The sequence below is a fragment of the Peromyscus eremicus genome, chromosome 7 (genome assembly GCF_949786415.1).
Source record: "Peromyscus eremicus chromosome 7, PerEre_H2_v1, whole genome shotgun sequence".
NCBI lineage: Eukaryota > Metazoa > Chordata > Mammalia > Rodentia > Cricetidae > Peromyscus > Peromyscus eremicus.
Window position 1 is genome coordinate 15,349,528 of NC_081422.1, and position 13,577 is coordinate 15,363,104.

At 35.9% G+C, this 13,577-nt stretch overlaps 1 protein-coding gene across 1 annotated transcript; it reads right to left on the reverse strand.

The window, feature by feature from the left end:
* Positions 1–6,244: 6,244 nt before the first annotated feature.
* Positions 6,245–7,201, reverse strand: LOC131914083 (olfactory receptor 7G2-like). The gene has a single exon (XM_059266677.1). The coding sequence runs from the start codon at positions 7,181–7,183 to the stop codon at positions 6,245–6,247; it is 939 nt and encodes a 312-aa protein (XP_059122660.1). The 5' UTR covers positions 7,184–7,201.
* Positions 7,202–13,577: the final 6,376 nt, after the last annotated feature.

Here is a 13,577-nt window from a genome sequence, read left to right on the forward strand (position 1 = left end):
ACTGGTCTATAATCAGCTGCTGATGAGAACCATATCAGCCAATAGTAGAGATAAACCTCAAGCCCCCTGAGTGTCCTGGTTGCAGGTTTACTACACTGCACCCCATTCTCCAAGGAAAGGACAGTACTTTAAATTTAATCTTAAATTGAGTGCATACCTGTTCTGGTTATGAATTTGCTGTTCCTGCATGTAATGTTTCTGCCAAAACCACCATACATGGACTTACAGAATGCCATTACTCCATCATTTGTTCCAGACAAAATTACTTCTGTCCAAGGAACTCACTTCATAGCCATGAAAGTATGATGGTGGGCCCACAATCATGGAATCCACTGGTCTAACCATGTTTCCTATTGAGGCAGTTAGCCTGATACAAAGATATAATGGCATTTTGTAGACACACTAGGACAGGGTTCTCCAGAAGGTAGTATATGCTTTGAATCAGAATATAATATATGGTATGGTTTCTCCCATAGCCAGGAGCCATGAATCCAAGGAATCAAGGGGTAGAGAAGGGAATAATTATACTCATTTATCACTGCTAATAACCTATTAGGAAAATGTTTGATTCCTCTTCCCATTTCCTTAAATTCTGCTGGCTTAGACATTTTGGTTCGGGGGAGGATGCTCTTTACAGGAGCCACAACAAACATTCGATTTAGCTGGAAAATCAGACTTCCCTCTGTCCCCTTTGAGATTCTGATATTTGTGAGCCAACAGGCTAAGAAAAGAATGTCTGTGTTAGAAGGTGTGATTGATCCAAATTATCAAGGGGAAATTGTATTATTTCTCCATATTACAGTTAAAGGTGTTGTATCTGGAGTACAGGATATCTTTTAGGGTGTCTCATGGTACTAAAATAGCCTGTGATTAAAGTCAGTGGGTAACTACAACAATCTAATCCACACAGGATGACCAGGGACACACACCCACCAAGAATGTAGGTATGGGTCTCTCCTCCAGGAAAAATAAAAGTCAAGACCTGCTGAGGATATTTGCTGAGGGTGGATGAAAAATAGAATGGTTAGCAGAGGAAGATAGCTATAAATACCAATTAAGGCCAAGTGACCAGTTGCAGAAACAAGGATTATAATTGACATAGTGTTTCTGTCTTATTTTAAGAATGTTTTTGCAGATATTAGTATTTTCTTTATCATGTGCTGTAATACCAATCAAGAGATTATTAATGTCTGTCATATTTAAATTTGAGATAATAAAAGAATGTCCTTCTAATGAAATTGTCACCTATTTTAAATTTATAATGTATTTGCAGTAGTACAAGGGGTAGTTATAGCACGTTAGGCATAAATGAGCTACTTATTGTTTTCATTTAGAAATTATGCAGGACATGAGTTAATATGATCATCTGTTAAGTTGACAAGAGGTGGAATTGTTATGGCTATTCTTGGTTATCTACTTGACTACACTTGGAGTTAATTAAACCAGAAATGGTTGTTTATAACTCTGAAGGTTTTTGCATAATACTTTGTAGTGGGAAGATACAATTTTTAAATGATTATTATTCTTACCTAATGACTGCACTTTCCCCTCCTCCTTCTCCTCCCATGCATACAATGATAAATAATAGATTGAGTAAATTGTTTACAAACTAATTCTAGTGATTGATTTACAAAATATTGCCTATAAAGTTGGACCATTTAATTAATATTCTGTAGGAATAGAATTTCCATTGATATCATTTTACAGGCTGGGCATTATTATAGGTAGTAAATGTAAAAGCAAATTTTTCTCTGTCTTGTTCCTACAATGGAATGGTAAAGAAGCAATCTTTTAAAGTAACAACTCTTATATCCCAAGGCTTTGACAACAAAGAAGGTAAGGGAATTCCAGGCTGCAAAGGACCCATGAGTTGAGTAACTTTGTTTATAGCTCTCAAATCAGTCAACATTCTCCATTTTTCAAATTTGTTTTTTCTTACAATTGCAGGAGAATTCAAAGGACTTGTAGTTTCCTCAATGTGTTCAGTATCTATCTGTTCCTGTACTACTTGCTCAAGTGGCTGTAATTATTTTTAGTTAAGTGCTATTTCTTCACCCATATAGGCTTATTAGTTAACCATTTAAAAGGTAGACCAGTTGGGCTTCTGACATGGGCCCCTATTCCAAATTTGGATAGTCAATTCCAGTCCTGTCTTTTTCTAGACAACCTGTATAGAATGCTGTTTTCTTTGATAAATCTTTCCTTTTCCAGGAATGTATCCCATTCTTGACTTATTCTATGAGCTGTTTCTGAAATTGTATTAAATTTAATTTGAGTTCTCTATTGTTGAAACATATCTTTCCCCACAAATACATGGCAATTCTTTCACCAGCTTTCATCAGAATGTTCTGATATTTGTTTCCCTATTCTGTCCTCGTTCTGCAATATCTCCAGAGCATTTGAACTTAAATTATGTAAAGACCAAATCTTGAATGTTATAGATTCCTGTCTCTGATGAGCTCTCCTCCAGCCTTTCAATACTTACTTCTATAATGTCAATATTAATTGAACATAATGAGTTGCCTGAAGTAAATATCAATGTTGTTTAACTCAAACCAGAAGCTCAACAAACTCTTTTACTTTCATATTCATTCAATTTCCTTTTACCAAAGTTTTCCTTTATTTTGTAGGTAGGTGTGTCCACTCACACTCATTAGATCACCAGCTGCATATGGAAAGCAACCATGCAAGTGGTGATTGGTAATAGCTAGAAAATAAGTTTAGTTCTTATGGCCTCAGTGTCTGCACACTAACCATCTCTACTGGTCAATATTATTATCTCTTCTGTTGCTAGAAGTTACCACCATAATAAAACTACAAGATTTTGTATTATTGTCTGTGTTGACAATTTCCTGAAAATATAGATATTGCACGGAAACAATAGATTCAAAATACGATCTGTACTCAGAACCTGAATAGTTGTTTCTGATATATACAGCTATAAAACATGGTGCTCATATTAGATATAATTTTCATCCAAAAACTTATCCATAAGTCATAATTGTTTTCATAATGTAATATATATTATATTATATAATAATTATATATATATATATATATATATATATATATATATATATATACATTTTGCTTCCCCCCAAAAAGAAAGTAAATGACAGGAAATTGCATGGCATTTGGAAAAGAAAGCATCAAAAAAAAGCTACTACTCAGAATTTTTGTTCATTCATAGAAACATATGGTGTAATCTCCCAACAGCAATATCCTGCAAAAAGTTAGAAAGAGAAAAATAATGGAGACTGGAATGATATTGGGAAATATCATTTAGAGTTATCTAAATAATGTCTAAAGATGATATTATTTAAATATTTAATTATTATCTATTATTTAGGTACCTAAATAATATCTAAAAGTGATAATATCTCCAAATGATATTTTAAGAAGAACACATGTATATTGTCAAGAGCTGATACAGTGGAAGAATATTTAAAAAGTGAATCTCTACATATAGCTAAGCAGCATCCTGACAAGAGATAATTATGAAGTTATTATTATGTATGATTATTGACACAACTAGATAATTATCAATGTACTTGAGGAGTCACTTTTTTATTTCTCTTTAAATGTATAATTTTTTTATAAATGATTACAATGAAGTACAATCATATCTACCTCTATTTCTCCCTTCAACTTTCTTCACATCTGCTACCACAAAATGCTTTTCAATTTAATGTACTTTTTTTTGGATAACATTCTGAATCTAGTTAATGCTACTCTTACATGAATGGATGTAGGGAAATATACAGGAGCATGGGACACTTACCGCTTGCCACTTTCTCCAAAATGAATGACTCTCCCTCTCTAACAACTACCCACTACCAACAATTCTGAAATAATGAGTTACACCTTGATTGTGTACTTGGTCTATGCAAGAGTTTTTCCTGCCTTGATCTTGTACAGTTTGTGTGCAAGTATCCACAGTTATTGTGAGTTCATCAGTTCACTAGCCATGTCATTTACAGAAGACAGCATTTCACAGCACTCCTCATAACCATTCAGCTCTTAGGTGTTCTTGCATCCTTGTCTTCTGCCATGTTCACTGAACCTTGATGGTGGTGTGGTTAATATCAGTGTCTCTTTTAGGAATGAGAACTCAATCTCTAATTCTCAGCACTTTGGCCAGTTATGAATTACCCCATCGACTACTGCCTGCATCAAAAAGAAACTTCTCTGACCATGGGTGAGAGAACCCCAGGTCTAAGGATAGAAGCACAAATATGTATAAGGCAATCAGCATGGACATTTAAATAGCAGATTTTAGACTAGGGTCTATGATAACTCCATTCATGAGATTTGGACCAAGATTACAGTATCAGGCATGAAATTCCCTTATGTAAAGAAGACTCCAATTAACGTAAGAAATGACATTATGCCTAAGAACTCTTGTCACTATTCTGTCAGTAGGTACATTTGCGTGATGGTATTGCTCATACAAGATATAGCACTGGATAAGATCATTAACATATACCACTGCCCAGCAGCCTGCACAAAACCATCCAGCAGTATGGAATGAGAAGTGAGTGTGATTGGGGTGAATTTTATGAAATTCCCATATAATGAATAAAAACATTATGTTGGAAAAATATTATTTCCTCCATCCCTTTGTTCATTAAAGAAACTCATTTATTCCTGTTTCAATTATTTTAAGAATTTTACATTTACCTCTGAATCTGAGGTTTTAATTGTTTTGTTTTTGTTTTCTTGGTGTTTAGTTTTGTGAATTTGGTCATATTAGAACTTAATTAGAATTTTCAGTGGAGAGTGTGAATCAACATTTATATTTCCATTATTTGAGGCATTTCTTTTTGTGGTGTATATTTAATTCAGCGTCTGAATATTGCACAGGTGTGTCATTATTTCCAGTACCCCTCTTTCTGCTCAATAGCTTTTAACATAAGGACACTCTTGTATACTACTGTATTCCAGCTCTCTTTGTTAGCCTCAAACTCATACCTGTGTTTATATACAAATTAATCAGGAATGAAAGACACCATTAGTATCAATATAAAAGATACATATATTCAATAAAATATAATAAGAAACTATAAATATGTAATCATTAAAAATGCTACCTGTAGATGTTTAGTACGTTGCATATCATAAAAACTGTTTATAATATATTTTCTATGATCAGATTATAATAAATTATTTCATTTTTAATTGAGGATTTTATAACACTCATATAATATGCTCAGATTAAATACACACTAATTACTTCCCTTCCAATATCCCCTCATAATACTCCAGCACTTTCCCATCCCTAGGGCACACTCTGTTTCTTAAAAGGCTTTTGTCTACTTAGAGCTCCCTTTGTGTGTGCATGAAAGTAGTGCCATGTACTGGAGCATTGATACCCTCTGCATTCACATCTGAATGACAAAAATAAGTGGACAGGCACATAAGGCCACCACTCAGTCTGGTGCAGAAATGTACTATGGCAGTTATTCAATAGTTATGCATTCATGTAGCAGAGAAAAGGGAAGAAATAGAATGTCCTTTACATCATATTTAATTTGACATCTAAATTTTCTCTAACTTGATGATAGTTATGAAGAAAACCAGTTTTCAAGAGTAGAGAGCTATTATAGAATCAAATGATAATTATTTATAACTTGCCATATGTCATATTTCCTTGAAAAAACTGAAGTGTTCTATTTTAATTCATTTATGTATAGATTGATAATTTTGGACTGAAACCAATCTCAGTGTTCATTTTAAAGCATTATGTATCTAAACTAATTAATATTTAATGTATTAAAATTCATCAATAACACATTATAATAGATATTCTTACTGTGACTGGTAGATTCTCAGTACACATTTATCAAGGTGCTCAAAATCTAAGAAATAAGTTGCAATTCTCTGATGACCAATAATACTGTCATACAGATGAATTTTGCTTCAGTGGTATTCATACCATATGCAGTTTACCAACTGTAACTACTTTGAAAAATCAACAGAGAAAATGTAATAAAACGACATCTGTAATTTTGAGTTGACTTTTTGTGTATTGTGGATAAAAAAATGCTCTATGAATTAAAGTAATAAACAGATGTAGCTTAGTTCAAACAATGTAACATAAACAAACCTCAACATGTAGTACACCAAGTCATGGCACATTGAAGTCATTTTAGTAACTACAGGAAAGCAGAAAATTTTTGCTTGCTAGATTTCTACTTAATTTGAACTTCTCTTAAATGCCACATGTATACCATAGAATGATACATCACATAAGATAGATGAATCTACCAATAAGATTCCTCAAGGCTTCCTTCATTTCCCTGTTTCGCAGGCTATAGACAAAGGGGTTCAGCAATGGAGGTATTACACTATACATCATGGAAGCCATTGCTGTGTTTCTGGGAGAATCTGTCACTGCAGAACTGATGTTCACACCAACACCTGTTCCATAGAATAAGCAAACAACAGTCAAATGTGATGCACAAGTAGAAAAGGCTCTGTGTCTTCCTCCAGAAGAAGGTATTTTCAATACTGAGGAAACAATGTAAATATATGAAAAAGCAATTCCACAGACAGGACCACCTCCAAAGACAAAAGCTGCAACAAATATCAAGAAATTATTAAGATATGTATCAGAACAGGCAAGCTTGATAATCTGAGCAAGTTCACAGAAAAAGTGGGGGATTTCTACTTCTGTGCAGAAGGAAAGTCTCAGGACCATCAGACTATGGAGTAGGGCATCCATAATACTAAGCAAAAGGGAGAATAGAACCATCAGGACACAGGAAAAAGGGTTCATGATGACTGTATACCTCAAGGGTTTACAAATGGCCACGTAGCGGTCATAAGCCATCACCGCCAAGAGATAATTTTCCATTTCACCAAAAATTGAAACAAAGCAAATTTGAGAGAGACATTCTATGTAACTTATGCTGTCATCCTGTGTTTGTATGTTGACCAGCATTTTGGGGATTGTGACTGTACTGTAACAAATGTCATTAATGGACAAAACAGAGAGGAAGAGGTACATGGGTGTGTGCAGTTGGGACCCAGAGCTGATGGCCATGATGATAAGCAGGTTTCCCAGAATTGTGATCAGATACATGGAGAGGAACATGGTGAAGATGAGGGGCAGAAGCTTGTGATTGTCTGTCAGTCCGAGCAGATGGAATTCTGAAAGTGCTGTTTGATTTTTCAGTTCCATATTTTTGGTGGGAACTTTGAAAAGGATAAAGTAAAAAAAAAAAAATTGATTTCATGAGCATCTGTGTCAGATTTACTTAAGTACTTGTTAGAATAGACTTAGAATAGCACTGGCTATAGTAATATTCTACGGATAGACATCTATATTCTATTTTATACCAAACTCATATAAAATAGTTGTCTTAATGCTTAAAGCACTCCAAAGATTTCTCTCCACAGTGTGAAAAATCAAGAAACAGTGTAATATTTTTAAGAGAAATATTTATTGAGAAAGAACATATTTCTGAATGGATAAAAATCAGATGTATGGTTGTCCAAATATGGAACCTGGTAAGTAAAACATTGGTTAGTATTGTACAAAATTCGTGAGATTAATTGACTGTGAAGAGATAAATCAAGAGGATCACTTTTCATATTTCACTGTTTCTCATTTACTCTCTTACACGCTACTTCAGAATGAAATATTCTTAAGATATTTGCCTTAATTTTAAAAGCTCACCTGGTTATTGGAAATTGAATATCTGTCCTCAGGAACTGATGCATTAAAAGGTCCACATATTGCTGGTTCTGAGTATGTAGGTACTGGGATTAAATTTATACCTCATACTGAATTACACAAACTCAAATCTCATGGGGATAAATAGAAAAGTTCCTCATTAGTCCAGTTATTTACTCAACTGTTATTGTAATCCCAAAGATGCTTATTGTGGTAAGCATGTAGTATTCCAAGTCACTGCTTCTCTGACTCTGGAGACAAGATGTATGACATCTCATTCTACAATTGCATCACTGTTGTTTCACAGATGTGGCATGCAAAACAGTTGTGAAACTTTTCTTCTCTGCCACATAGTTTTGCAACCATAATATCCACCCTAAACATATGGGGCTAAGCAGTCACAGAATGAATTCTCTGAACCTGTGATTCAATTCATAAAACTGTTTCTTTCTGTGTTTTTTTTTTATCAGATCTCTCCTGTGCTAAGATAAATCACTTAAACACACATTGAGCACCTTTGCACTTATATATATCATCAATTTATATATGGTCTTTGTAACTTGATATATAAGTATGTAGGTGGTTAATGAATAGGTAGATGTTTATGATATATTAGTGCTTTATTTTTAGGATTAAGTAATTTAACTAGTATATGTACTCAAGATAGTAAATCTTCTACAATATAAATTTGTGAATAGAGTTTCTAACTATGGGCTTTCTTTGAACTGATGCTTGATTCAATTTGTGTACAAAAGTATTTAATTTTACCAAATACAATTTGTGAATTTGGATTGAAGGTTATCTGTGCATTTAAGCAAGTAACAATAACAAATAATATTGCTAGTCATCAGAGAGGTTTCCTCAAGCAGCTGATGGGAGCAGATGCAGAGACCCACAGCCAAGCATTAGGAGGAGAGATAACCCAAACCGGATGTCTCCATTGAGATCCATCCACTTTGAGCTTAAGGAGCCCCATGAAAGAAGGGATGGGAGAATTACAGGAGCCATAGGGGTCAAGGACACCAGGAGAATATGGCCCACAGAACTAAATAAGCAAGTCTCATATGGACTCACAGAGAATGAAGCGGCAAATACAGAGCGTGAGTCTGCTCTAGGTCTTCTGCAAATATGTTATAGTTGTTAGTTTGGAGGTTTTGTGTGACTCCTAACAGTGGGAATGTGGGTGTCTTTGACTCTTTTATCTGCTCTTGATACCCTTTTCCTCCTAATGAGTTACCTTGCCCAACCCTGAGAGGGTTTGTGCCTATTATTATTATATCTTATTGTGCCTTGTTTGATTGCTGTCCTGGGAAGCTTGCTCTTTTCAGAAGGGAAACTGGAGGAGAAGTGGATCTGGTGGAAAGGCATGGTGGGGGTGGGTGGCAAATGGGAGGAGTGAAAGGAGGAGAAACTGCAGTTGAGATGTTATATAAGAAGAATAAAGAAAGAAAAATCAAATGCTCCCATAAAAATATTACTCAAGGCAATTTTATGAATGTTTTTTCCTATATTTTCTTTTAGTAATTTGATAACATTTCACTTTTACACAGGAATTTTAAATATTTAGTGTGTTTTTATTTCATAATTGTGGCTAATGATATATTAATATCTTATAAAAGCTTCTACATAGAGCTCCTTTTTGAGACATATGCATCAATAACTAATTACTGCTGAGGACCATTCCTTATGACCAAAAACATTTGAAAGAATCTTAAAATATTCCAAAGAACAAATTATCATATTTGGATGGGGATTTCTGATACTGAATGTATAATTTTGCTTATACAGTTCAAAATTTAAAATATTAGAAAGTAATTGCAAACTACTGTTATAGTATAGTAATTGTGTAAAAACAATTAAGCATGGTGGATGGAAAAAGGGATTAAAAGGATATAAATTTCTAGTAGCAAATCTCAGAATTTTAGAAAAGAAAGCAGGCTTTTGCTATCAAACTCATAGCAGCCTGAAACTCCAATTCTTCTGCCACAGCCTCTGATCAATGAGATTAGTTATGTATCACATGCCCTCTAAGGCTTTTTAAAATAATATGAAAATTTTCCATTTGAACTTACATAAAGAATATAAGCAACAGAACCCTAGCATGTGATATTGCAGAAGCTGAGCTCTTGATATGCATAAAAGTACAAGCTCCCTGAACTTGTTCCTCTCCATAACTACCTAAGATAGCATTCTTTCTTTGAAACATATTGATAATATTTGTGGAAATTGAAATCCCAACTGAAAATCAGTTTTATTGGAGTCAGATCCCACAGTTTATGGAATGGGATCACTTGAAAACGTACACAGAACTCAACACACAACAGAATCAGATTTAGTCCAAACTGATATGTATCTAGACATCATGTTACTATTCATTGTGAAGAATGTGATGATGGATGACTCAATAAATGAATTTCATAGTTACTTTGTTATATTAATACATTGCAGAAATCAAAGTCCAAATCACTTATACAATTACCAAAAATAAGTACAAAGAATGAGATGACACAAGGCATTCTTTATTTCCCCATTCCTCAAACCTTAGATAGCGAGGCTGAGCATTTGAGGGATTAAAATTGTACATCATTTGTAAAAGTATATTTTAAATGATGACTAGGAAACCTAAGAGCTGAGGTACACAACAAAAATTGTTTCATCGAACAAGGTTTTCAGTGATTGTTGAGAAGCACAAGTAAGAAAGTCTTGATATCTTCCCTCCATGTCTCCTCAAAATAGATGATATAATTTAAATGTGGAAAAAAGTATCTCAGATAGTGGTACATTATAAAACATGATACATATATATATATATATATATATATATATATATATATATATATATATATATGAATATATATATATGATGTTATTGTTTAAACAATCAGAAGAGGCAAGTTTGATGATCTGTGCAAGTTTACAAAAGAAGTATTTGTTGCTTGGTGGTGCTGATGAATGCCTTTAATTTCAGCACTCATTAGGCAGAGGCAGGTGATCTCTTTGATTTTTAGGCGAGGCTGGTCTACAGAGTGAATTCCAGGACATCTACGGCTGCTACACAGAGAATCTTTTTCTTGAAAACAGTAATTTAAAAAAAGTATTAGCTTTTCTCGTTTGCACAGAAGGACAATTGCAATATCTACAGACTGAAGAGTAGGGCACACATCATGCTAATGAGAAGCAAGAGTAGAACAGCAGGTCACAGAGACAGGGGCTCATGATGACAGTGTACCTCAGGCAGTGACAGATATTGACATAGAAGTAACTGACTATAGCTGTGAGGAGGCAGTTTCCTAGGCCAAAATATTCAAGATAATGAAGGACTGAGTGATGTATCTATTGAAAGTGTTGAAAGTGATTCTTTGAGCTCGTGTTAAGATGTTTATCAGCATCTTAAGGACAATGGTTGTGCCTGTAATCATATCAGTGAAGGCCTTATTGGAGAGAAAAAAGTGCATTGTTGTATGAAGATGGAAGTCAGAGCTGACAGCATGTAAAATTAGTAGATTCTCCAACTTGGTATTTGAGCGACAACAGGCTGAAAATGAAAGACTGTAGTGGTGGATTATCTGTTAGTCCCAGGAGAAGAAAATCTGAAATGCTTGTTTTGTTTATGTGTTTGATAGTTTATATAAAAAAGAGAAGATTGAAAATAAATGAATGAATAATTTCTTTACAAAATGCCACAGTAGTACATGGTGACATTTTATAAATGAAAGAAGGGGTAGTTATATGGCTTTTCTTATAAGGTCTATTGAGGAAAATCAGAAGTCTCTGTTTTAGAAAGCACTTGAGATTAACTTCTTGACTCTAAATACTGGAAACAAATCATGATTATCAAAGAAGGTGACATTTTTATGAATATTTGACAATAAAGATAGTACTCAGATATTCACTGCCCATTCTGTCTACTTTCTTTCATTATTTCTGTGACCTGTTGAATGAAAATGGATGGTTTCATAATTCAAGTTTACATAATTATGTCAGGATTTTTTTTTCAAGACAAGATTTCTCTGTGTAACTCTGGCTGTACTAGAACTTGCTTTCTAGACCAGGCTGGCCTTAAACTCAGAGATCTTTCTGCCTCTGACTCCTGACTGCTTGAGTAAAGACTTGTACCATCACATCTGGCTCAGATGGGGAGTATGGGATAGAGGAGAGAGTATGTGAATAGGTGGCTTGAATTTGGGAACACTTGGGAGGAAATGTGGAAAACTAATCTAGTGGAAACTTCCTGGAATACATGAGGGTGTCCCAAGTGAGGGTTAGTAGTAAAGGAGAATATAGAATCTGAACTGCCCATCTTTTGTAGCTAGGCAAGGCTTCCAGTGGATGAGCAGGCTTGCATTCAATACAGTTGCTGATCTAGAGGGTCCAGTGGATATATCTCAAAACAACCCAGGCTGATGTTAGGACACAGGGTCACTAGTTAAAAAGTGAAACCACAGCCTCCTTGACAAAGGTAACATCTACATAACTCCTTAAATGTAGAGGCTGAATAGTGTCTGCCTGGAGCCCTCATCCCTACATTACAAACTCTTTAGCTTGAGAAGGTACTTTGTAGGCTACAGACAGAAACCATAACACAAACCATCAATGTACAATGTGTCCTGCCTAGAAGATGTGCTGGGAGAATGGTGGCTTGAGGACTTATGTGAGTGGCCAACCAATGTTTGCTTTAACTTGATGCCCACACCCCAAGAAGAAGCCCATGCCCTCCCTATACTGCCTGAATGGATAGGGACAGACTGGACAGCTCAGAATCCTAGGTTAGAACCAACCAGGATTGGCAAAAAGTACCAAACAAACACAAAAAATGATAAAAATTATTTCTAATGATATTCTGCTATACTCATAGATCAGGGCCTTGTCCATTCATCATCAGAGACATTCTCTGGCAGCAGATGGGAGTAGGTTCAGAGACCCAAGGTCAGACATTAGGCAGATATAGAGAGTCTTAATTGCAGGTCTCCTTCAGATCCTACCCCTCTGAGATTGGGGAATCCCATGGAAGAGGGTGAGGAGAAATTGTAGTAGTAAGAGGGGATGGAGGAAACCAGGAAACATGGCCGACTAAATCAGTTAAACAGAGCACATATGATCTCACAGAAACTGAGGCAGCAAGCACAGGGCCTGCATGGGTCTGCACCAGGTCCTCTGTGTACGTGTTATGGCTGTTAGATTGGTGGTTTTTTTTTTTTTATTTTGCAATACAGTTCAGTTCTATATATCAGCCACGGATTCCCTTGTTCTCCCCCCTCCTGCCCCCCTCACATTCCCCCCAGCCCACCCCCCATTCCCACCTCCTCCAGGGCAAAGCCTCCTCCGCGGACTGAGATCAACCTGGTAGACTCAGTCCAGGCAGGTCCAGTACCCTCCTCCCAGGCCGAGCCAAGCGACCTTGCATAGGCCCCAGGTTTCAAATAGCCGACTCATGCAATGAGGACAGGACCCGGTCCCACTGCCTGGGTGCCTTCCAAACAGATCAAGCCAATCAAATGTCTCACCCATTCAGAGGGCCTGATCCAGTTGGGGACCCCTCAGCCATTGGTTCATAGTTCATGTGTTTCCATTCGTTTGGCTATTTGTCCCTGTGCTTTATCCAACCTTGGGGGTAATGAAGGGCGAGGGTCGAGGGAAAGAGAGTTTGGGGGAGCGGGAGATCCCAGCTGGATCAACAACAGAGAGGGAGAACAAGAAATAGGAGACCATGGTAAATGAAGACCACATGAGAATAGGAAGAAGCAAAGTGCTAGAGAGGTCCACAGAAATCCACAAAGATACCCCCACAATAGACTGCTGGCAATGGTCAAGAGAAAGCCTGAACTGACCTACTCTGGTGATAGGATGGCCAAACACCCTAATTGTCATGCTAGATTGGTGGTTTTTTGTGGGACTCATA

Excerpts from the sequence above, each read along its gene's own strand:
- LOC131914083 (XM_059266677.1), bottom strand. The coding sequence starts at position 7,183 with ATGGAACTGAAAAATCAAACAGCACTTTCAGAATTCCATCTGCTCGGA.